The sequence below is a fragment of the Neltuma alba genome, unplaced genomic scaffold (assembly GCF_004799145.2).
Source record: "Neltuma alba isolate B1F8T4 unplaced genomic scaffold, ASM479914v2 tig00007437_pilon, whole genome shotgun sequence".
Classification (NCBI taxonomy): domain Eukaryota; kingdom Viridiplantae; phylum Streptophyta; class Magnoliopsida; order Fabales; family Fabaceae; genus Neltuma; species Neltuma alba.
This window is the reverse complement of record NW_021634783.1, coordinates 69008-95583: the sequence shown is the minus strand read 5'-3', so window position 1 is coordinate 95583 and position 26576 is coordinate 69008. Positions and strand designations below refer to the sequence as shown.

The following is a 26576-nucleotide window of genomic DNA, read 5'->3' as shown; positions in this document are numbered from 1 at the left end:
ATGAGGTGTCCGTTTCAAAGTCGTCTTCTTCTTCATCTTCAATTTCCTTCTGTGGTCGTCTTTCTCTGGTATTGTGCCGTACTCATCATCTTTCAACAAAGCACTTCTTCTTCTTCTGCTGTTGTGAGTCTACCAAACAATGAAACAATCCCAGCGGTAATTGTGTTTGGAGACTCCATTGTTGATGCTGGTAACAATAACTTCATAACCACTTTGGTTAAGTGCAATTTCTTACCTTATGGCAAAGATTTTGGTACCGGAGATCTTCCTACAGGGAGGTTTAGCAATGGTTTGGTGCCATCAGATATCATTGGTACGTAAAATTTGGTACTCTTTCGGTCTTAGTTGTAAAAACTACTCTCCCCCATCACTTTTTATGAGCTACATTTTGAATTTGAGGATGTCCAAACATTTAATGTATTTTTTTTTCATTTTTATTTTGTCTACGCATTCTCTCTTGTCTCTATTTTCACCCATTCTCTCACACACCTATCTTTTTCAAAACGAAAATGCTTCTGAAAAATAACTTACGATTTTCTTTTACATATTTCTTGCCTTTAATCAATTTTAACCAACGTTTCAATCTACATAATTCAATTATTTGAATCTTATTATCAAAAAAGTAGAAAAGTAGTATAAAGCTTTTTATTGGTTTTAAATATAAAATTTTAATCAATTTTGTCTCCTAAATGATATGCCTCTAAGGAACTTGGTAAGAATGTTCTTATGCTTTCTTAACTGCCATTTTTGGTTAAAATCATGTTTAACTAATCCAATTGATTTTGCCATATAGTTGGCGCGGTTTTGGTTTTGTCTCCACTTGTTTTGTGTTGGATTTAATAGATTTGGTTTATATTGATTGATTTTATCTATAAAATTAGAATTTCTATTCCAATTGCTGATAATAAACTTTGCTTAAATTTTTACTAACTTTAAACAATAATTATTATTTATGAAAACTTCAAGGTTGGTCTGATTTAATTACTCTTATATATATATATATATATATATTCTTCGTGTTACATGGTTATTATTGTGTTTTCTTTTCTCTTTTACAGCTGCAAAATTTGGGGTGAAGCAACTTTTGCCACCATATCTTGATCCTAATCTGAAACTAGATGATCTTCTCACTGGTGTGAGCTTTGCTTCTGGTGGTGCTGGATATGATCCTCTCACTGCAGAACTAGTGGTATATACTATAATTATAGCTTCCATGAATATAATTATAGTTTCTTGGAACTTCCTCTGATGCTTTTTTTTTTTTTTTGCCTCTTTTGTTTTAGTCGGTGATACCATTATCAGGTCAACTGGACATGTTCAGAGAGTACAAGAAGAAGATAAAAGAAGGAGTTGGAGAAAGCAAAGCAGGAAGCATTGTATCAAAGAGCATATACATAGTGTGTATAGGAAGTGATGACATTGCCAATACTTATACTCAATATGGCATCAGGAGAGCTCAGTATGATATTTCATCATACACTGACTTCATGGCTGCCCAAGCCTCAAGCTTCTTCCAAGTATGTATACTCCATTATGCTATTTTTTGGATATCTTTTGAAGACATGTTTGTTGTAAAATATTACTTCCGATCCTAAATATAAGAGCTAGTTAACTAATTTGAGTATATTAAGAAAATAAGTTAAGTTGATTGTTTGTAATAAATAGGTATTATCTTTCTTAAAATATCCTTGCTAATTAATTTTATTGGTTAGAACCAAGGTTGTCAAACTCATGAGTTTAAACAAACTCGTGATAATGATGTAAACTCGGATTGTAAAATCAGATTGTAAACTCATAAGAGTTTACTTTTATTAATAAACTAGTATTACAAATATATAATCAAATAATTAATATATAAAAAATGAGAACAATTTCATTTAAATATAGTTTAAATTTAAATAATTGAAATTATATCCATCAATGTTCATAATTTATCACATTCAACAAAGAAATTTTTATAAAATTCATATTCATATATAAAGTCACTAAACATAATCTAATCCAAAAATTTAGTATGAGTTTAAGAGCAAGTTGACACAATTTTGCAAGCTAGAAACTTAAAAATAGTAAACTCAGTAAATGAACTAGTAAGTTTAACTGAGTTTACAGTTATCATGAGTTTATGAGTGAATTGACATGCTTTTGTTAGTTGAAAACGTAAAAATATTAAACTCGGAGAGTCAACTCGTGAGTTTGACAACAGTGGTTAGAACTATTATTATTAGAAGGACTATTTTAAAAAAAATAAAAGATAAAGTAGATTGGGGTCTTATATTTAGGATTAAAGTAAAAGTCAAATGAGGTCTTTTATTAAGGACCGGAAGTAAGATAAGGTTACGGGTCATTTTTATCTTGAAAGTATTTGCTAGAAAATTGAGAATATTCAAAAGATTTTTGAGTTAATATCGGCCCAGGCATGCTAAAATAAGAGCAGCACCGCCCTTTCCGTTAAATATTAAACTCTTAAAAACTAACACCATCCATTATTGATTTTTTTAAAATAAAAGTGCTTTTTTTAAACACTTTTAAGGTAATATTAAGTCAAAAAATGCTTTTAGATACCTATAATTTCTTTGCGAATAGCCGAATACTTTGAGGGAAAAAAATAACGACTAAAACCCTAAAATACATATGCAAGGACTTCCAAGTTGTGGAAGATTTGAGGTTGAGTCACGCTGTTCACATAGTTGTTTTATATAAGTTTTATAAGACAAATTTAATGATATTGATAAATGTCGATTGAAACAAATATTTTTATCTGGTCATTTACGTCTTTAGTGTGACCAACATTATCATGCCATGCATATTTTTATTTTTGAATTTATCCACCTAAAAATTTCTTATTCCATGTGCACTCGGGAATAAAAACAATATATTGCAAAATCAAGATCTAAAGTGTTGATTCTTCAATTTCAACCCTAGCACATGCATATTGATGTTTTCAAGTATGGCAATAATGAGGCTGGCAGATGACATTTGCCCACTGTTACTATTCAAAGGCATTTTATTTCCACCGTTAGCTCAACTTCCAAGTTTTTAGTCAATGGGAAAACTGTAATCAAACCCTTGGTATAGTCAATAAAATTAAACCGGAATACTTTTAGAGATATAGTATACACCATTTTTATTATATTTATAAAAATTGAAAAATAATATTCATTCACGTTATTATTACTACGTCCTATCTTAAATATAAGAGATAGACAAGAGATTTATTTTTGCCTAGGATATAAAACCTCAATTTATTTTATCTTTTAAATTTGTAATTTTTTTTTCAAAATATTCCTATTAATTACACATGATAATAAGGGGTTCCATGAAGTGATAATTACTTCTAATACACATGGTTATAAAAGAATATTGTAGAAGAACAAACACATATTTAGTACAAATAATTAATTTAACTAATTTTCTTAGTACCTATAAATTAATTATCTAGCTCTTATATTAATTAAGGAATGATATGGAAATACTTGTTATATATAGTTGCTATTTATTTTTATTCCTTTTTTCCCAATGTCCAAATCTTTGTAATTGATAAAACCCCATGCATACTCCCTAAAAGAAAACATTATTCTTTTTAAACCTTAAAACTTTAATATATTTTCACTATTTTTGAGTCACAATCATCAACTGAATTGTATATATGTGTGGATGTGTTTGCAGGAACTTTATGGATTAGGAGCAAGAAGGATTGGGGTGTTCAACTTACCCGTTTTAGGGTGTGTGCCCTCACAGAGAACAATAGGAGGAGGCCTAGAGAGAGATTGCTCAGACTTTGAGAACCAAGCAGCTGTCCTATTTAACTCTAAACTCTCCTCTCAGATTGATATGCTTAACAAAAACTTGCCAGACGCCAGGCTTGTTTACTTGGATTGCTATACCTCACTTCTTCATATGCTTCAACATCCAGCTCAATATGGTCAGTATATATTCACATTCCACTTCCCTACACCAAACTCATCATCAATGCATTTACCAAAAGCACACACTAGCTTAGAAGCCTCCTCAGTAACTTGTTATGTTTGACGTACCTTCAACTATATATGTTATCGAAACCAAGAAGAGGTGGTTAAGTCATTAATTTTATCTAAAAATAGAATTAAAATTTGGAAGAATTATCATAAGGTCCTAAAAGAGAAATTTAATTACCAAGAAATTTCAATGACAAGTGACCAGCATGAACCTATTATCATTCCCTACTCTATAATTTGTTATTGCATGCTCTTTAGTTGTCAATGGATTTAGATAATTAAATCCCTTCTTTAGGACTTCATTGCAATTCTCGCAATAAATTTTGTATTTTACCCTTATTTAAATAGAAAAAAAAATTCAGATTTTGTATTACATATAGTTAATGACTTTAAATATGAATGATATTGAAAAAACTTAAGTAAACTCCCATTAAATGACTTACTCCTCTGGTCTTGTTTATAATATTAAGAAAAAAAGGCTTTGTTTGTTCTATTCATAAATCATTTTATTAAATTTTTAGTATAAATGTATAAATTTACCCTTCATTTATTATTATATAGATTGTTTTTTATTAGAAAGTGGATATATTAAATAAGGATAAAATTGAAAAGTTATCAAATTTTAAAGTAGAATTAACGAGGTTTAAGATTCGTTTTATATTAAACACGTTGAAAGAGACTTACAAAAAAACCATATGAGTATATAACCAGGACCATCTATATATCTCTTATAAATGATGTCTTATGATAACGACGGAAAGGAGTACACTACACGAGATGTGGTAAGAGTCTGAGGAGTAGGAAATAATGAGAGATCAAGTTTGCTAATTTTAATTGAAATTTCACCAACCGCTAATTTGATCATCTTTTGATAAGGTTGCATAACCAAATTTACTGTACGTTTGGTTATTGATATTAGGATTTGAAGTAACAGAGAAAGGATGCTGTGGTAGTGGAGACATAGAGGTGAGCATTACGTGCAACCCTTACACTCTAGAGTTATGTTCAAATGACTCAGCCTACATTTTCTGGGACAGCTACCATCCAACACAGAAGGCCTATTCCATCCTTGCTTCCCTTGTGCTTGACCCCAAAATCAAGGATTTCTTCTAAACATACCTTTTTCCTATCACAAATAATCCAAAATAGTCCATCCAGATTATATTATTGTTTATTATATTATTACTTAAACCTTATATTTTTCCTTCCCAGCTAGTAAATAATATTCGGCAAATGTGTATCAGCTAGAGCAATTGTGATAAGTGAGATCATTTTGGTGATTTATTTATAAGCCACCATTAGATATCAATCGTGGCCTTTGAAATAAACTGTAAGAGTCTATTTGTTGTGTTCTCTATTGTCAGCAGTAGCCAAAATCGTGTTAGTTTTTTTTTTTTCCTAATTAGACTTGATTCTAAATATAAGATACTAATTCATTGTGTCTTCCAAATTTATAAGAAAAATTTGGTAATATCCCTGTTTGATAATGTAATTGGCTAAAAAAAAACATAACTTTAAGTGCGTGCAACTATAATTTGTAAGTGCAACTTTTTCTCTCTTGTATGTAATATATTTTCCGTTGTGTGTAAATGATTTTCATGTTGATAACTGTTGCACATCCTTGATGATACATTGCAAACAGTGGAAGAAAAGTTACACTTACGAATCATAGTTGCACTCTTTCAAATTTAAGTCTTTTTAGTTGATTAAGTTTTCAAATAGGGACTTTAACCAAATTTTCCAATAATTCATTCTCTAAAGTATATCTATTAATTACATATATTAAGGGGATTTTCATTTAAGAATGGTAATGATTAAAAGCATACCTTAAAAAAAATCAACTCATATTTATTACAAATAATTAACTTAGCTAACTTCTTTAATATATCCAAATTAGTAAATTGAATTCTTACATTAGGCTTTTTTTTTTCAGTTGACTTTTTTTTGGCACCTCAAATACTGCTGTATTAAAACAAGGCAAAGAAGAAAATGTGGTATCTATAAGTCCACAAACACAAGCAAAACAAATAGCAGGTCAAAAATATCAGAAGTATGGACAAAGAAAAGAGTTAGCCTATTCCATCTTGTCCAAGTCCTCCAAATACAGAAACATTTTGAAGTCTTGGAAAATGAATGCTTGTTCAGTGCATACTTCCCAAACTTGGAAAATGAAATAAGCAGACCAAAAAAAAAAAACACAATGATAAAACAATAGATATCATGTTTAAGTTAGTGGAGTGTTAAGATTTGACTTGATAAAGACTATATTACTTTGAGTTTTAAATATAAGAACTAGGTAAAAATTAAATTTAATTCTAATATAAGACACAATTCACATTTTCTCCCATATTTATTTATTTTCCTCAAAGTAGTGCTCATGATAATTATACATGTTAAAAGTTCTCTATTCTAATGCATATAATTAAAAATGATATTTTAGAAAATACAACACTCATTTATTACAGATAACTAACTTAACTAATTTTCTTAATATTTATAAATTAGCTATCAAACCCCTATATTAACCACGGAGGTAAAGTATATGGTGTAAAGAACAATAATTGACCAATTATGTATTGATATGTGTAGGAAAATGGGCTAGTCTACCCTTGGTAAATTAGACCCAAACCCATTAACTTTGGGGCTCAGGTGCAAATAATAGAATATTCGAGTCTCTAATTGTGATTTTCACTTTTTTTGTTTAAACTGTAAAGGAAAAAAAAAGGAGGGAATGATTATGTAAATGTGGATATATGGAGGTTGTTTTTCTCACTTTAAAATACAATCAGAAAACCATCCGAAAAACTGCTCTCCCTCCCCCTCTATTCTTCTCTCAAAGGTGCATTTGTTATGAAACAAAATATCCCAGTTCGTCATTGTAACCAGATCTCTGTGTGGCTATCTGAAGTTGAATGACTCTCTAGGTATGCCTGAAAACTTATATTGGTATCAGAGCATGGTTTGTTTAGAGAGTAGACTATGCTTTTTTCACTGTGATCTGTATGATGCATGAAATATGTTTGTTCAAATGGTTTGCTATTCTTTTCTTTAGTAGATACATGTATGATCTAGATTTTTTTTTTGTTTCTATCCATATAACCTGTGTTCATTGTGATGGGTTTGTGTTGAATTATACATAAACACATACAAAGAGCATCAAATGAAAGTCTAGAAGCAAATGGCACATGGTTAAGGCAAAAACAAAACCTAAGAAATTAAAAATGAAATTGGGTCATTTGAAAACCTAGGATTTAGACTTCAAAATTAGTCCTATTGGAAAGATCTCACGAAAATGATGAAAACGACTCTAAGAACATGAAGAACAGACGTCAGACAGAGGAGATACGGAGGAGAGAAGGTTCTGGGTCTGACAGACCCAACCTGCGAAGGGATCTGGGTTGGCTAGACTTGCCTAGAGGTTGAAGACAACCTTCAGCATGCCAAAACAACGTTGTTTTGGCATACCATAAAAAAAAAAAAGGAAGAAGGGACACTGGTTGGGCTGGAGGCCCATTAGGTTCGGATTGGACTAAGCCCAACCAGTCCAAATAAAAAACATTAAAAATTAAAAAATATATAAAATAAAACTATATTCTTTTTGGCAGACAATGCCACATGGCCACGAGGCCAGGTGGCATAGCCAATGAACATGTGGCTAGGCCTGTCCAAGAGAGGACAGTGTGTGTCGTCATCAGGGATCTCCACAGTGGAGCTGTAGTACACGCGCCGTGGCTGAGAGTGCACTTATCTAGTTTTTTTTAATATATTTTTCCTATATTTTATCTTCTAGGGGTACGTGAGGGAGCGTGGGAGTCTGTTTGAGGTACGGTTTGTCCCTAAATCCTAAAAATCAAGATCTTCTTTTTAATATATAATTGGCCCATTTTTAGGGTAATTTTAAGTTTATTGTTTTTTATAGAATTTTTGTACATTTCTGGTATTTTTATGTGGTTAAAAATTTCAGAATACTTCTAATAATTTATATTATTTAATTCCCAGGCAAAAAAAAAAAAAGAGCCAAGTGGATTCAAGCAGCATTGAAATTACTAAATATGATTCATTAAACTTCTTATTCCTCGACAATGAAGTTCCAAAGCATGATCCTCATAGCAATGGTTCGGAAGTGGAACTTCTTGAAGAAGAAGATCCTAAAGAACTTCAAGAGGATGATGAACTTAAGGAGGACCCTAAAGAGGATCCTGATGATCTCGATGAATTCCCTAAAGAAGACTCAGAGGAGTTAATAGAAGAACAGCCACCTGAGGAACCTCAAGTGGTCTATGAAGATTCTGAACCTGAGTCAAAAACCTTGTTCCCTATTAAATCCCTCAGTGAGGAACCTCACTTGGTCTTTACAGATTCACTTGTTCTTCCTGATAAATCCGAAGTTGAGGAAGGAAAAGAGATGAATCAACCATATACCCCTGCTTTAGCTATGAGTATAGCTAAAAGAAATGTAGCCAAATTGATAAATATAAAAGGCATCAATGGTGTGCTCACTAGTTACACCCAATACATGACCAATAAGAAGAATACTGAATTCTACCTTAAAATCATAATGAAATATATAAGAGCAACAAGGGTTAGAGGCAGACCTAAAGGCAAACCTATAAGGAAATCTTATTGAATTTGGTCTATGGAATTAGTATCCTCCTATATGACCAAATCACATAAACTTAGGAAGCTAAGGAAAGCAATGCTTGAATATTGTCATACTCATATCAAATGATGTAATATTTGTATTTGCTTTCTTAATGTTTGTTATGTTAAGGATTTAAGTTCATGTATTGTAAATAGACTAAATGTCTTATTTTATTCAATGAAAGATATTTAAATTATTGTTAAATGATTATTTGTGAATAATCTATGTATGCTCTTTACAAGTGGGAGCTTTTAGAAGATAAGACTTCTAAGAGTCACAATTTTACTGACGTGCTTATATAGAATTTTTTGATAGAACATAATGATTATTGCTAGTATGTGTGATGGAAGATACAAACGTATACTCTTAATCATGGATTTCGTAGTGTCATTATTTTCTAATCAAGAATAATATAAGTACATGACATTGTATACTTCACTGTGCTATATAACTAGAATGTTCTATGGTTCGTCTCTGTTTTAGAGAGAACATAGATTAATGTGGGATAGATTTGTCATAAAACTGAAAATAGCAACCAAGAACATTATTACTGAGTTTAATAAAAGGGAAAAACTTAATGGGGATAACTAGAATATTTGGCACTGAAAGGTCCAATACATCTTAGAGGAATAAGATGCTATTAAACCTTTAATAACTGCTATAATCAAACTTGAAGCTAGGACTACGGCCCAACACAGGAGAGACCAAAAGGCTTACCAAGTGTGGAAGAAGAAAAACAGTATATCAAGAATCACACTTTTGAGTGTCATGACTGATGACATAATATGTGAGCTTGAGAAGCACAAAATTGCACAGGCTATGTGGATAACATTGAAGGATAAGTTTGGTGGTACTAAACTTAGGAGGTTAACAATTAAGTTCGACACCTATAAACTTAAGCCAAACACTCTTATGAAACAACATTTGAGAGAGATGGCCAACATGATTAGGGAATTGAAGGAAGTTAGACACATTCTGTTTGATGAGCAAAAAGTGTAGGTTGTTATCAGATCGCTCCCTGTTAGTTGGGAGCATATGAAGGTTAATTTAACTGATAATAAAAATATCATTACTTTTAACGATGTAGCTAAGCACTTGGAGCTAGAGGATGAACGTTTAAAGGCTTACAAGGCCTCTCAACAAGCTTATTTCACTAAGGATGCTGGCACTTCCCAATCAAAACCTGATTCGGTAAGAAGTTCTAAAAAAAAGGGAAGAAGGGTGGTCCTCAATCTAAAAAGGGAAAGAAACAATTCAAGAAGAAGGGAAACAAAAGAAGCTGGACTTGAAGAAGGTCAAGCGCTTCACCTGCCAAAAAATGAGCCATTTTGTACGTGACTGTTCAGAACAGGCTGAGAGAAAAGGTATTAGTGAATTATGTGAATTCACATGTTTCACATGTTTCTAGTACTGTTTTTCTAACAGAAACTATTTCTTCTTCTTGGATTGTTGACTCAGGCTTCACAAACCACATGACCAGAGATTAAGGATCCTTTATCGAGTACCGTCAGTTGCCATATCAAAACAAGTGGCTTTATGTTGGGAACAATTTGAGGATCAAGGTTAAAGGTTTTGGTACCTGCAAATTTACTTTGCGTGGTGGAAAGACCTTGATACTCCATGATGTGCTTTACACTCCCGATATTCGATGGAACTTGATCTCTATTTTATGTCTTTTAGAATTTGGGTTTGATGTAAACTTTCATGATAAAGTTGCAGACATTATGAGCAACTCAGTCTTTTATGGTTCAACTTTCTTATTCAAAAAGTTCTTTGTTTTGGATATTGTTAGTGATTTTAATCTTAATGAATACTTTGCTATCTCTTTAAGTAATGTTGACATAAATACCTATCATGCTAGACTAGGACATATTAATCAAAATAGAATGATTAAATTAGCCAAAGAAGGGTTACTAGGTTCTATTCCATATATGAAAATGTCACTATATAAAAATTGTCTAGCTGATAAGGCAACAAGAAGGCCTTTCGGTAAGGGAATAAGAGCTAAAAATCCATTATAATTAATCCATTTCGACATATGCAGTCTAATAAGTGTGAGAGCGAGATATGGAGCTTGGTATTTTATTACTTTTATTGATGAATTTTTATAATATGGTCATATCCATTTGATCTCACATAAGTCTGAGGCTCTTGAGTGCTTCAGATGATACATAAACGAGGTAGAGAATCAAATGAATAATAAAATTAAAACATTACGCATTGATCGAGGTTGTGGATATTTGTCTGAACAATTCAAGCAACTTTGTGAAGAAAAAGAATAATTAGACAACTGACTATCCCTAGCACTCCACAATAAAATGGAGTTTCTAAAAGGAAAAACATAACTCTTCTAAACATGGTTAGGTCAATAATGGCTGAAGCAAACCTGCCAATTTCATATTGGGGTGATGCTTTATTAACGGCAACCTTCATACTTAACCGTGTGCCCTCAAAATCAGTCACTTCCACACCCTATGAGTTATGAACGAAACACAAACCAGATCTAAGCATCCCAAGACCCTGGGAGTCAGCAACATATGTCCATGATGATTCCCATAAGCATGGGAAGTTGGGTCCTAGAGGAAAGAAGTGTATCTTTATCAGGTACTTTGAACAATCAAAAGAACACATTTTTATAGGTGAAAACAAAGATGGAACGATGACTGAAATAGAATCAAGAGATGCCACATTCATTAAGATTGAATTTCCTAATAGAGGAGATATTGACTGCACTATCTTTCTTTATAAGACACAAGAACAGGATAGTGCAGAACATTGACAAACCAGAATCATCTAGGTGTGTCAATCTGAGTGGGAGCCAAGAAAGGTCAACATTAAGACCTGAACAAAGAAAGAAAGATAAGCAAGTAGCTCCCATCAAAAGGAGTAATAGAAAAAGTGTTCCTAAAAGAGGCTTTCATATAGAAGGTGAATCTTTCTTAGTTACTCCAAAAAGAGATGATGAGCCCTATTCTATATGAGAACCCTTGTCAAGTCCTGCCAAGGAGGAGTGGAAGAAGGCGATAGAAGAAGAAATAGACTCATTAAAAAAGAACTAAGTTTGGGTATTAATTGATCTTCCAAAAGGACATAAAGCTATTGGGAACAAGTGGGTTCTCAAGATTAAAAGAAAAGTGGATAGATCAATTAACAAATATAAGGCTCGATTAGTGACAAAGGGTTACAAACAACAAGAAGGCATAGATTATGAAGATACTTTTTCACCTGTTGTTTGTTTCAACTCTATTAGACTTATTCTGGCAATAGTAAACAGTTTAGACCTGGAATTACATCAGATGGATGTAAAAACTGCATTTCTAAATAGTGATCTAGATGAAGAAATTTATATGGAACAACCATTAGGTTTAATTAAAAAAGAAAAGGGGAACAAAGTTTGTAAACTTAAAAGGTCTATTAATAGATTGAAACAATTATCTAGATAGTGGTATTTGAGGTTTTACAAAGCAATAACCTTATATGACTTCCAAATGATAGAGGAAGACTATTGTCTCTACATTAAGTAGTTTGAGGGTAATTTTATTATATTATCTTTATATGTAGATGATATACTATTGGTCGAAAATAGTCTAGATTCAGTGGTGGCTATTAAAGGATAGCTTTCATCGAATTTTGAGATAAAAGATATGGGTGAAATAGAATATATACTTGGAGTTAAGATCCAAAAAAATCATTCAAAATAAATCCTCTCTTTTTCATAAGAGAATTAGATCAACAAGATTTTTGAGCAATTTAATATAAAAGACAACAATCCCATGAGTATCCTGGTTGCTACTGGAGTAGCCTTGTGTCCTGACATATGTTCCAAAACAGAGTCTGACAAAAAGAAGATAGAAGGAGTTCCATATGCTAGTATTGTTGGTAGTCTGATGTACGCAATGATGTGTACAAGACCAAATATCTGTTATGAAGTGGGACTAGTAAACAAATTCCAGTCTAACTCTAGTGAAAAGCATCAGAAAGCAATAAAGAGATATTAAAGGGCAGTTCTAATGATGTATTGTGCTACGAAGAAAGCAATCTGTGCCTTATTGGGTACTCCAATGCTGATGTAAGCAGAGATGGGGAAAAGCGAAGATCAACTTCAAGTTATACCTTCTTGCTGAACAATGGCGCCATATGTTAGAGCATCAAGATTAATGGAAGCTCAGTTTATGGCATGCACCGCAACAGTGCAAGAGGCTTTATGGCTGAAGAGATTCATAGAACACATTGGATTTAGAAATGAGTGCCAATTTGGTGTTAGTATATTATGATAATACTATAGCCATGGCCTATGCCAAAGACCCCAAGTATCATAGTAAGACCAAGCATATTGACATCAAGTATAATTTTGTTAGAGATTATATAGCACAAAAGATTATTACTATATAATACATGCCAACCAAATGTATAGTAGTAGACACCCTGACAAAGCCAATAGGCAAGAAAGTTTTTAAGAAACATGTGCAAGCCCTTAGCATACGTAAAGTGTAATATGCAAACTTTATGTAATATGCTTTTATAATTAATGAAATGATATTTTTTTTGCCATTACTTTATGTATCTGTATAGAATTATACAATGTCTAGTATATCGTACAGGTTAAAAAAGGTTGGCTCTCTCACACGGGCAACCACCTTTGACGCTCAAGTGGAGTATATAAAGATAAGACATTTGTGTTCACCAGTAAAGCAGTAAAGAGTGCTGATATGGTAGGGAAGAAACAAAAACTATATGTCACCTTGACTAAAGTGTAGCAAGTCAAGATGAGATCCACATAAATAAAATTAGATCAAACCTTGGAATCTCACTTCTACAACAGACTCTTTAACGTCAACGTCATAGATATGAGCAAAGTTGAAGAAATTGGGTTTAGATACTGAGTGTCTCTAAACTTAAGTCTGTACAGTGTTAATTATAAGTTCAAAACAACATACGCTCTTCTAGTAAAAGAGTAACACTATAGTATGTGTTCCATACCACATGTTTCGGAAGAACCGTAAAAGGGAAGCAAGTGAAAGATCCCTGTTTTATTGCTGTGTGAGTCCCAGGGAGGAAAAATCCCCTATTGGTGTCCTTTGACTTTGACAATATCATGAAGATATGTTTCAATGACTGGTACTTTAACATGTATCATATGGTCATGATAGATGCAATCTAAGGTATTATGCTAAGAAATCGACTGATTCATATCAAAGTAATATTTAGGCGAAAAGAAGATTAACTGCAATATACACACCTATGCTAGTATCTATGACATGTCCCTTATGACATTTCGTTGTTGTAAGTGTGGACACTAGACATACGAGGAAGGCAATCTGAGTTAAACATTGACTCGAGAGGGATTAGATTTTGCCATGAAAAGGTATATATAGATAAATCTAGGACATCTGAGGTATAATTTTAAAATTCAAGCTACATGAAGGAGAGGTTGACTTGTGCTAGCCCTATAAAAAAGATTTCTAGTACAGGCACCTGAGTGAAGATGTCATGCCCACATGGTCACAGCAAACCACTAAGTATGAAATTAAGGGGAGAGAAAGAGATTAGACCCACGATATCTAATCTACCAAGTGTAAGTGGGAGATGTAGGAAAATGGGCCAGTCCACCCTTGGTGGATTGGACCCAAGCCCATTAACTTTGGAGCTCTGGTACAAATAACAATACACTCAGGTCTCTAATTGTGATTTTTACTTTTTTTAAACTATAAAGAAAAAAAAGGAGGGAATGATTACGTAAATATGGATATATAGAGGTTGTTTTTCTCATTTTACAATAGAATTAGAAAACCATTTGAAAAACTACTCTTCCTCCCTCTCTTCTTCTCTCAAAGGTGTATTTGCTGTGAAACAAAATATCTGAGTTTGTCATCGTAACTCTCTATGTGGCTATCTAAAGTTGAACGACTCTCAAGATATGCCCAAAAACTTATAATATGCTACTATAATTTTCTTTTTGTTGCCTCTGTTTTAGGGATAAAAAATAGAGGATCCTTTTCCTTTTCCTTGTTTCCATCATGCATGAACAAATATTTCCTTATTGATCTTGTGTTGTTCAAAGATAAGCTAAACCATCTGTGAATATGATTTCAATTTAAAAAAGAAAGATAAGCTGAATGGAAACCATTAAGTGAAGATCACAGGAATTAAACAGAAGAGCAGGAAGATTATGGGCCCTGAAATTGTGTTCAAAGCTCAAATGCATTTAAAAGTCATGAAGGCTTGGCGAAGTGTCTCAACAAATAAGATTTTTGTTTTTCCATCTCATAAAAAATTAATGGAGTTTTGCAACAGCAACCTGTATAAGTGACATATATCCTAGAATTTAATTAGTTCCCCTTCAAGAATTTAATTAGTTTCCCTTCAACCTTGCAAAGTTTTGTGATGGCTAAAAATGGTTAATTATGGACTCAGAATTTAACCCCAACATACTTGAACACTAAAAACTGTGAAATAAGACTAAAAATAACGGATTAGTATAGCCTTTTATGTAATAATGCAAGTTATAAACCAATACCTAAAGAATTGGTCTATTTGATAAAGAGTTGACTCATAACCTATAAGGTTATTAAAAAAACTAATTGTCTTAAATAAATATTTCTTCGCATAATTAATTAATGACAATCCATAATTTTTTTTTTGCAAAAGTATAATACACAATTATTAATTTATAGAAGTTTCCAACGTGGCCAACAAGAGCTAATCTATTTGGTAATAAGTCAGCTTATAAATTGTAAGATTGTGAGTTCAAATCTCCTTGCTGATATGAAAAACTTATTGATGGGCAATCTATAAATATTTTCTGAGCTTAACCCTAGAGACTCAATTTATCTAGATTTTTTTTCCCATCAAAAAATGAATTTTCCAACTTGAGCATCTTACTGTTTAACCCATTCCAAGAACTTCCTGAAGTTCTCTATGGAAGTAGCCCCTTCTTTTATATTATTCATGATAATATCCTTTAGGTTCATGGACCTTGCCCTTATGCTCTCATCACCAAGCAACATGTCTACTTTTTTCTTGATTTCTTGGCTTAAGATATTCCCTTTTCATTTGAATCAAATCCAGTCCCAACTTCCACTCATTACAAATACAATTCTTGTCAAAGAATTGTTCTATAAAATATGGCCAACACAGGAAAGGCACTCCACTTGTATAATCAATTCCAAGATCTTTAGGTAACCCAAGCACCTAAATCATCTCTGAAATTGATGATCTTAAAGCTTTATATTCTGCTTTTGCTGATGACCTTGCAACTATGTTTTATTATTTTGTTCTCCATGCCATCAATGATCCACTAACTTGAGAAGATATCCAGTGACAGATTTCCTTATGTTGCCATAAGCTCCCCAATCTGAGTCACAGAAATATTTTAGATCCAATTTTCCCTCTAGGTTGGGAAGGATACCAACTCCTGGAGATTGCTTTAGATATCCTAGTACTCCTAAGGCTGCTGCCATATGTGATTTCAGTAGACTCTGCATGAGTTGTGACAAGACCTGTACAGGAAAGGAAACGTAAGATTGTGTAACTGTCAAATATATTAACTTACCAACTAACTATCTATATCTTTCTAGATTTTTGACCAAATCGTCCGGCTTGTCTTTCCCTTCCTCATAGGCAAGCAATTTCATATTCTGTTAACATAGGCAAAGAGAGTGGCTTAAACCCACTCATCCTTACTTCAGCAAGTAAGTTAAGTGTATATTTTTGTTAATTTAACACTATATGTCACATCCCAATTTTTAGGCCTAAGCGCCCTAGGAGTAGCCCAAAATAGGTAGGTCATTAAATCTCTCTCGAAGAAGTCTCAAAAATAAGAAAGGAAGTCAAAGCAGTTTCAGAGACTAAACTACAAAGTAAGAAAGTTACCAAGGGGCAAACGTGTAAGTAATGTTGAGATTTCAGGAAAGTTTCAAGGGCCCAGAAAGAGAAAAGAGGCTAGATACAAGCCAAAGGTTAAGTTACAAGCCTCAAAGAGATGTTTTATGAGGTTAAGTCCAAGCCTCAAAGAGATGTTTTATGAGGTTAAGTCCAATTAAGGACTAAATTGTAATTTCAGAAAGTTACGGGCCAATAGGAATAAGAATGGAAAGTATACAAAAAATTTCAAAAAAAAAAATCTCAAAAAATGAGAAATAATATTCTAAGACTTTTTGTGAAGAGAAATGATGAAAAGACCCCTGAGACAACGTAAATAGAATTTATAAGATTATAACCTGTAAAAAGTACACTAATTAAAGCAATTATTTGAGATAGCAAGAGATTTAAAAAATGTAAGTAAAAATGAGGTTAGGAAGCTTAAAGGTCATGATAATTTATAGAATTAGTCCCACCTCCAAAACATTAACAGAATGGCTGGAATAAAATAGAAGGCTCAATTATGTCTGTTAAGAGCATTTTAGTCAATGATTTTTATGCGAGGCTTAAAGGAAGTGTTATGGCCTGAGAAAATTCATAGATCTTCTCTAGAATTAAAGAAAATTTATGGAGGAGATAGAAAAATTTTCTGAATTCTAGAAGGCCATTAAGAAAGTCTAATAAATGTGAGCCAAGTAAATTGGAAGAAAACTTAGAGACTAAATTTGATCAAAGGGCCAAGATCTATTCTTCCTTTCTTCTCCATTAGATTTGTGCCACCTAGCTTTCTTCTAGAAGCATGATATAAGGGATGATATAAGAAATGATGTATTGATGATGTAAAGGTCCACTTGAAGTTCTGAATTTGCCCTTACAATTTCTACTAGCTTTCAAGGCCATAATGGTTCATTCAAGGTATAAGTTTTGGCTATAAATACCCCACCTTGGGAGAACATTTTTGCAAGCCTTTGTAGAGGAAAACTTCTGCCAAAAATTCAAGAGAAAAACGAAGGGGTGAAGGCTAAGAGGAGGGAACAAGATTCAAAGTTCAAGATCAAGGTATGTGGTGATTCTAGCACATGTCTTGATGCCTATTTCGATTAAGTTACTATTTGTATCTGATTTTGAAATTTGGCATGATTAAAGTACACTCTCTAAACTTTAAACCTATAGGTAGAACACTTCATTTGGATATGTGTATGATTTATGGTGATTTTTCAAAATTAAGATTTAAAATCTGGAAACAGTTTTGATCACTAGAGTAGTAAGAAACTTTCATACAACTTTGGTACTGTTTTGCACAAAATTGGTTCCTAAAACTATTTTTCCTTTAAAGATCACTTAGGAAGCTTTCAGTAGGACTTAAAACCACTTAGTTTTGATTTTCCTAAGACTAATTTCAAATTTTCAACATTGAGCAAAAATTCTAAAAATACCAATGAATAGTACCCACAAAGCAAGTCTTGAACTTTGTGTGATCTCTTGGTCCTAGTGAGTAATGTGACCCTTGTGACTATGATTAGGACCTTAAGACATCCAAGAGAAGGTTTGGATGTGGTTGATTAAAAGCTAGATGGTTGGGAAGCTTAGGGAGCAAGTTGAAGAATAAGAGAAAGCTTATGATGCAAGGCAGTGGACTTACATATTAATATTGCTTGATGTTTTATGCTTGTGTATTGACATGTACGTGATGATTGGTTGATGTTGTGACATGTTTTGGCTATTTTAATTACTATTTATGATGAGTATTTTATGTCTTCATGGCCATTCATTAAGTAGGTAGCATTAAGCATGCTAATATATCACTAATTAACAAGAGAATTAGCAAGTTGCATATAATGCATTAGAATCCATCTAGCATGATTAATATGGTATTGTTTGCTACTGAGATTCTCTCAAATCTCACTTCTCCCTAATCAACCATTTAGGTCAAGTATGATGGGCAATGGTTGCATGAAGAGAAGCCAAAAGATTGATGCAAAGATTACTATGTGATACTTAAATTCCCTAGTCATGTAATAATTATAAAACATACCAATTTATGTAATTTAGTTATATATGACATTGATGGCATGTAAAAATGAGTATGTGATGTAATGAGAATGCATGAGATTGAATTATGCATGCTTGGATTCTTGAAAGAATCAAAGTAAGAATTGTATAAGGGATAAAACAAAAGTCCTGGAACAATCAGCTTCCAGCTCTAGTGACCTAGCAAAAAATTAAGCCACAAATTTTGACAAGAATATAGTACACATCTTAAGCTTTAAAATAAGAGGTAGATCACCTCAATGAATGTGTACACAAGGAGATATGATTTTCTAAAGTTAAGGCACAGAAGCTGGAAGATCCAAATTAGACCAAATGAATAGTAAAATTTGGATAATAAATTATACAAATTGGCCAGGGATAAGTCCATTTTTATTTTATTTTTCCTTGAAGATCATTGAAAGAGCTTTGAGTAGAAATTTGGATCATCTCCATACGATTTTTGTAGAATTAGTTATAATTTTTTAAAGTTAAACCTGTAATATGAAAAAAGGCACAGTAAACAGTACCTAGGGAGTTAAATGAAATTTTTTAATTTTTGGGCTTAAGTTATAATCTGAGTATTCCATTTCACTTCTGAATGTGTACTATCAAGGATTAAAGTAAAGATGTTTCACTATACCCTTACCAAACCTAGCAACTTCAATTCTTAGGAAATATTTTGTTTATCCCAAATCCTTGATTTTGAAATTCCTATGAAGATATTCTTTAACATCCTTAACTCGGTGCTCTGTACTTCCAATAACAAGGATGTCATCTACATAAACTAATATAAAAACAAAACCATCATCATAATTCTTAAAATACAGAGAGTAGTCATATTTGCTTTGAGTGAATCCTCTACTTACCAAGGCCATAGACAGGTTCTGGTTCTATTGTCTAGAGGCATGTTTCAACCCATATAAGGATTTCTTGAGTTTATAGACCATATTCTCCCCCTTGTTATCAAAACCTTAGGGTATGGTCATGTAAACTTGCTCATCAAGATCTCCCTACAGAAATGCATTATGCATATCCATTTGATAAAGATTCCAGTTATTGACAGCTCTCATTTTCATAAATATATGCATAGAAATAATCTTTACTATAATGGAAAAGTCTCATGAAAGTCTATTCCTTCCCTTTGGGTGTACCCTTTGGCTACTAGTCTAGCCTTGTACTTATCAATTGTTCTATTAGGTTTATATTTCACTTTATATACCCATTTACACCCTATTGCTCTTTTTCCTTTTGGCAAATCAACTAGTTCCTAGTTTTTATTATGCTCTAGGGCTTCTATTTCCTCTTTCATTGCTTTGATCCATTTAACATCCTTAACAGCCTCATTGTAGGTATAAGGTTCATTGCTAGAGGCAATAGAGCACAAGAAACACAAATAAGAGGAAGAAACGTTTTCATAAGACATGTATTTTGCTATTAGGTATCTACATTTAGCTTACCCTCCTTGTCTCTGATTCTGTCTAGAACTTACCAAGCTGTAGACATAATCCTATGCCCACATCGGTGGTCAACTATCTCTGTTTGGCCTAGTTGAAGTTTGTTCTTGGTGAGCTTAACCTTGTGGTTTAGTAGGAATTCTGTGTTGTCCTCCATATATGTAAGACTGGCTACTTTTTGATCATGTTCAATTTCAGGATTATTTCTTTTGTTAATTTCTAATTTTATTGGAGTATCTTTACGCTCAAACATGAACATTTCTCTAAAATCCATGCTAACTCTCCGCTGGTTAATACTCATGGCATCTTTGAAAGGGAACTCGTTTCTTACAAAGTTTACATGCCTACTCACAAAAATATTCCTACTATTTAGATTGAGTAAGATAAAACCTTTCTGATTGTTGGGATATCCCAGAAAGACATAAGGTATTGATCTAGGTTTAAGTTTGTCTACATTAATTAAATCAGTGGCATAAGCCAAACATCCAAGGACTTTCAAATTTGTGCAATTAGCTAGTTTACCATACACAATTTCATAAGGTGTTTGAAACTTTAAGATTTTTGAAGGTAATCTATTAACAAGGAAAGTGGCCATCTTAACACATTCCCCTCACTATTTAATTGGTAACCCAGATTGAATGATTAAACACCTGGCAACTTGTATCAAGGTTCTATGTTTTCTTTCAACTATACCATTTTGGTCAGGAATATAAAGACAAGTAGTTTCATGAACAATTCCTCTTTCTCCAAAGAAACATTTAAGATCACTATTCATAGATTCAGTTCCATTGTCACTTCGAATTTTCTTAACAGAAGCAGAAAATTAAGTAGAAACGTGAGCAATAAAATTCTTTATATTGACTATAGTTTCAGTCTTATGCTTCATCAAAAATATCCAAGTTGCTCTCAAAAAATCATCAACTATAGTAAGAAAGTATTGATGCCCTAAATGTGTGGGCATCCTATAAGGTCCCTAAACATCCACATGAAGTAGTTCAAAACAGCTATGTGTTTTACTACAACTGGGTGAAATTTCGCTTGAATGCAAATATCACAAACTTTATTCATAACAGTATCTTTATTTCTTACAATATGCAAATGTTTCATTGCATAAATAAGGGCATGCCTAAGTCTATGATGCAATAACCAGATGTCATCAGAATCAAAATCAACATTGTTATGTTTATTAGTAAAATTTACATGCTTAAGTTCTTCATTCAGTTTCAACAAGTACAATCCTTCAACAACTTTACCAGTTCCTATCATTTTGCCACCCTAAAGGGCCTGTATAATGTAATAATCAGGAAAGAATGCATCCATACTACATGCTTCCCTAGTCAATCTAGAAACAGATATATGGTTGAATTTTAGTTCACGGGCATATTAAACTTCTTACAATTCAATTCCATTCGAGAATTTAAACTCTCTTATGTGAGTAACAAGAACTCGTTGTGTGTTAGGGATCTTAGGGCCTGTTTAGGTAACTGCCTAAACCATGTTTTAGGCAAAAACAAATTGCCAAACACTGAGGAAAAAGTAGAAACCATTGTTTTGGGCTTAAAACCATGGTTTCAAAAGAAGTGAATTCATTCTGCTTCTAACTCAAATTGGAGAGTATGATTGTGCATGTCAGGGTATATCTCAACGATATTTTAACACCCCTCAATTATTTTTTTTATAAACATATTTAATCTCATATTTTATAAATATATATACACATATTAATTATTTATCAATTACATTATCTTATATATTATTAATTATGTTGGTAAAAAATATATTATTAAAAATTTTATTCTTTCAAATTAAAATATATTATAAAATCTATCTTTTATGTAATTATCAGATTAACTTATGCTTTTTTAGTAATTTGCACATATAAAAAGTGCTACTGATAATAACTATTTAAACACTCTCACTTTATCATAATCACTTTTTCACAAAATTTATTCTCCTAAGAATCTATTCTCCAGAAGCTATTCTCCAAATCATAGTTTGGTTTCATCCAAACACCTCCTTAATAGATTTTATAGGTCCTATATATTCTCTACAACTATTTAAAAGTAATAAGTCTCCTACCATGTGAGTAGTGGCACCAGAATCAACAACCCAATGAGTATGAGCATTTTTATACAGGATAGGACTTGTCAAACTTGTATAGGTAAGTGCATGGACAATGGCAGTTTCAAACTCCTTCCTGAGTAACTCAAGTAGCTTCTTATATTGCTCCAATGTGAAGCTTGGGGACACTGTTTTTAGAACATGTGTTAATGGCTCAATTTGTTGTCCTGTCTTACTCCATGACTGGTTCAAGCTTCCTTCTTGGCTGCCTTTACTTTGATTCCCTTTGAAATCCGCAGGTATCCCACCAATTGAAAGCAATCGTCCTTAATGTGCCCCTTTTTGTGACAATAGGAATGTTTCACTGATGAGGTCCCTCTACCATGCCCTCAACCATGTCCTCTTCCCTTGCTAATCATTACTATGCCTTCAACCAATTGCACCATAGAGGAACTGGCGATGTTCTTTTGAGACTCATCTGTTAGTGTAGCAGTTTCACCCAAGAGGAGATGAATTAGGCGATAAAAAAATTTGCTCTTAAAAACAAATAACTAAATCAAGAAAAGTAGATAAATTTAGAGAGATTTAACTAAAGGAGATTCAGAGAAGGAAAAAAAACATGCAAGACTTTATACTGGTTCGATCTTAACCACTTGGCCTACGTCCAGTTCTCAAAACACCTCTGAGTTTCTTTACTAAACTCCAAGATTCAATGAGCTCTTGGAACCACACTACAATAATTAAGCTCTCCCAATCACTTCTCCTTATTTCCCGTAAGGATACAATCCCCTCAAGAGTCCCACACTCTTTAGTCACTCACCAATTGAATAAAAAGATTTACAAACTCTCTTTAAGAGTGAATATATAATGAACACTAGAGCTCAAGCTTAAGAAACAGAGTATTGAATGCAAGGAATTAATTCCACAAATGGTAGCTCAAGTTCATTCACTGCTTCATTCAATGCTCTTCGTGTTTTATACTTATAGAATCTTGGTTATCTGTTAGACACAAGAGCTTGTATCATGTTGAAGTAGCGTTTGCATAGGTTGGTAATTGTAACGGTTGTTTCATATTTGATGCGTTTCTGACAAGTAGCTTAAGCCTACAATAATTTTCCATTAAGCCTTGTAACCTATAGAAATATCTTTATAATAAATGTAGTAAGTTACTTTATCAAAGAACAAATAATTAAATGGAGGAATTACCAATCTTGGAATTTACCTTAAGAATTGACATTTACATATTAGAAAACACAGAATCACATAATTAATTCTTTGAAGATCTCATCAATAAATAGCCTTATCGATAAGGTTATTGATTAATTGGAAAAGTGAGAGGTCAAAAATAAAACTCATTTATCGAAGTCATTATCAATCAAGGTGTTTATGGAAAAAGTTATTGATAAAGAGTGAAAGTTAAAATAAAGCGATTTATCATGAGGATTCTTCAAAAGCTAAGTGATTAGATTTGTTACTTGAATCCCATCTGACACGGGATATTTTTGCTTTAAATAAAAATATGAGATAAAAAATAAAGGTTGAGAAAAGCTTAAAGATAGAATAATATTATATTTTTTTGAAAATAGTGCAAAGAATAATTTCAGACAAAATAGCTGATCCTTATAGAGGATGTTATTGATAACTTAATTTATCAAAAAGGTTATTGATAATTGAAGTAAATTTTCAAATCCATTTTAAACAATTTTATCAGAAAGGTTATCGATAATTATGTTTATCAAAAAGCTTTTAGAAAAGACTTTTAAAAAGATTAAACAAAGATAATGAGAGACAAAAAGCTGACTTTTATCGATAAGATATTCGATAAATATATTTATCGATGAAGTTATCGATAAATGAACATATAACTTTATAAAATCATGGAAAGTTTTATCGAACATCCTTTCGAACAACATAAGTGATTTAGAAAAACTTTAGAATAATAATCCTTACTTAATTTTTTATCATGTTATCAAAGATTATAAAATTTGATACACACATCAATAAGCCAATACGCATTAACAAATTGTAGTGCAGAGAAACTTACCCATTTATCCAAGTGTTCAAAAACCTCATTTATCAATAAGGTCACTGATAAATAGTTAACAGGAAAGGTAAATACAAAGAAACAAAACAACCTATTTTGTCATCATTAAAATCTTAAGTCTAACATCATCTTCAAGAATCATCGCGTATGCTTGGTTAACAGAAGGAAGATGATTCATAAGAAGAATTTGACCTTATGCCTGACTGAATGAATCATCCAGCCCCATGAGAAATTGTAGTAATTTCTGTTGCTGGATCATTTGTGCATAAACTCTTGAAGTCTCACATTTGCAAGAAGGTAGGGAAATCAAGACAGCTTGTTTTTCCCATAGCTACTTGAGACGTGTGTAGTACGCCAAAACAAAGAGCGAGGAGCGAGCCTTGACGAAGCTATTAAATCTCCCAATGAATGTTGAAAATTCTAGATCTAGTAACTTTATCAAATCTCTCTTTATCGATCCATGCCTCTCAAGCTCCTTAGAAACACACTATACCACCTACTAATTCTTTAGAAATGGAATTTAATATCTATGAAAGCACCACCGCATTGCACCCTTCCCATTGATCATGGAGGTGCTCTTCTTTCGTCTCTTTGGTGCAGGATCCATCAATGAATCCAAGTTTATGATTTTCGCGCAATGTAATGCACATTGCCCTGCTCCATACCGTATAATTCTCTGTCCCAGCGAGAACTTGTTGAATGATCGTCGCCCCTTATGTGTCCGAAGGATGGAGATAAAGGGGGTGATTGAAGCAAAGGTTCATAGCAAAGGTTTATCAGATGTCTTCTTGTCTGCTATCGCACTCGTGGAAGGTAACGACTCTGATAGGTTTTCTTTCTTCTACGTGTGGGTGAATGGGAGCGCAATCTTGATTCTTTGATCAACCTCATTGTGGAAAACCCTAAAGCATCTTAGGCTAGGCATTGACGTTGGACGTATGGCTCTAATACCATGTAAAACATGAGCAAGGGAATTCCTAAATAATTGCTCTATATTATTTAGATTAAAAATCAGTCGAGTATTACAAAGGCAAGAGCCTATTTAAGCTGTGCGAGATGGGCCTTACAAGCCATAAAGCCCAAAACAATAAAGAAACCCAACAAGATCCCAAGTACAAAGCAAACTAATTCTAACAAGAAATAAACTAAATACAGACTTCGATGATTAACATTTCCAATAAACAAAGAGGCCATAGACAAGTCATTGTATTTGCAACATGTTTTTGGCATACTGCAATAGTTAAAGTATTAAGGCCTAATGTATAAATTGTAAGTATATATAGTTTTATTTTTAAATATAGGGTTAAAATTTAATTTTGTCACAGAAGTTTTTGTATAAGAACTGTGGGTATTCGAAATTTTTTTGAAATTCAATGTTGTTTTGAAAACGTCAAAACGAGAACTACGTAGCCTTGCTCTAACGGTAGTCATTGATTGTCTCTATCACACATTTTTAACGGTCTTTCATATGCTTTTTTTTCGATTTGATATTTAACTTGGACAACATTATTTTTTTAACTCTTTTTGTAATAATTAATTTTTATTTTCAATTGTACAAATTATCTTGTATTAGTCTCTTGAGTAATAAATCATACTTTAAATAAGTCACGGTGGCCGCTCATTTTTAAGATATCATAAAATAGTGATTTTTCTTACCTAAATTTTCTAGCTTCCCTTAGGGGATATCGTTTTATCTTTAATAATCTGTTTGGTAAGAGAAAAAATGAAGCGTAAGAAAGAAAAATCTTAATGAGTTATTTAAAGAAATTGAGATTATAAAATTGGGTGAAGGTGCAAAAACATTTCAAGAACTTTTACTTAAAGTGTGCTCACTACTATAAACTTTTTGGAGTTGCAAAAACATTCATAAACTTGTAAAATAAGAACAAAAATGACACATAAGTTAAATTTGTCTAACTATTGTTACTTTTTGTGTTGGGGATCACACTATTATTATTAAAGTACCAAAATACCTCTAACTTAAAAAAAAAAAAAAACCGACATAGGGTAATGATGAAAAGAATCCATAAACTTTTAATTATAGTCCGCCAAACACTATATACTTTTTCAAATATATAAAAATACACATAAACATAAAAATAAGAAATTAATTCTCAATTTTGGCCAAAAAAAAGGCTATTAAATTTTATGATACTATTATAATAAAATTAATAATTTTAGAGTTAATGTATACGTTTAGTCATCTAATTTTACATCTAGATTTGATTAAGTTCTTTAAATTTATTAAGTATATTCTTAGTCCCATAGTGTTAATACCATTAATTTCATTACAAATCAGATGACATCTTCATTAGGTTTTATTTTAAATGTTTTCAACTACAAATTTTAAATTGAAAATTAATATTTCAATATTTTATTGCAGAGTTACTATTTAAATTCACGGAATCAACGTTTTTTTTTTTTAATGAGACTAATAGAGTTAACATTAAAGGACTAAAAATACATTTTATAAACTTTAAAACTAAATTAAAGCTTGATGTAAACTTAAA

At 32.3% G+C, this 26576-nt stretch overlaps 1 protein-coding gene across 1 annotated transcript; it reads left to right on the top strand.

The window, feature by feature from the left end:
- LOC114752552 (GDSL esterase/lipase EXL3-like) lies at positions 1 to 5087 on the top strand. Its single transcript, XM_028941290.1, has 5 exons — positions 1 to 313; positions 1059 to 1189; positions 1284 to 1517; positions 3667 to 3922; positions 4894 to 5087. The coding sequence occupies exons 1-5, from the start codon at positions 1 to 3 to the stop codon at positions 5085 to 5087; spliced, it is 1128 nt and encodes a 375-aa protein (XP_028797123.1).
- Positions 5088 to 26576: the final 21489 nt, after the last annotated feature.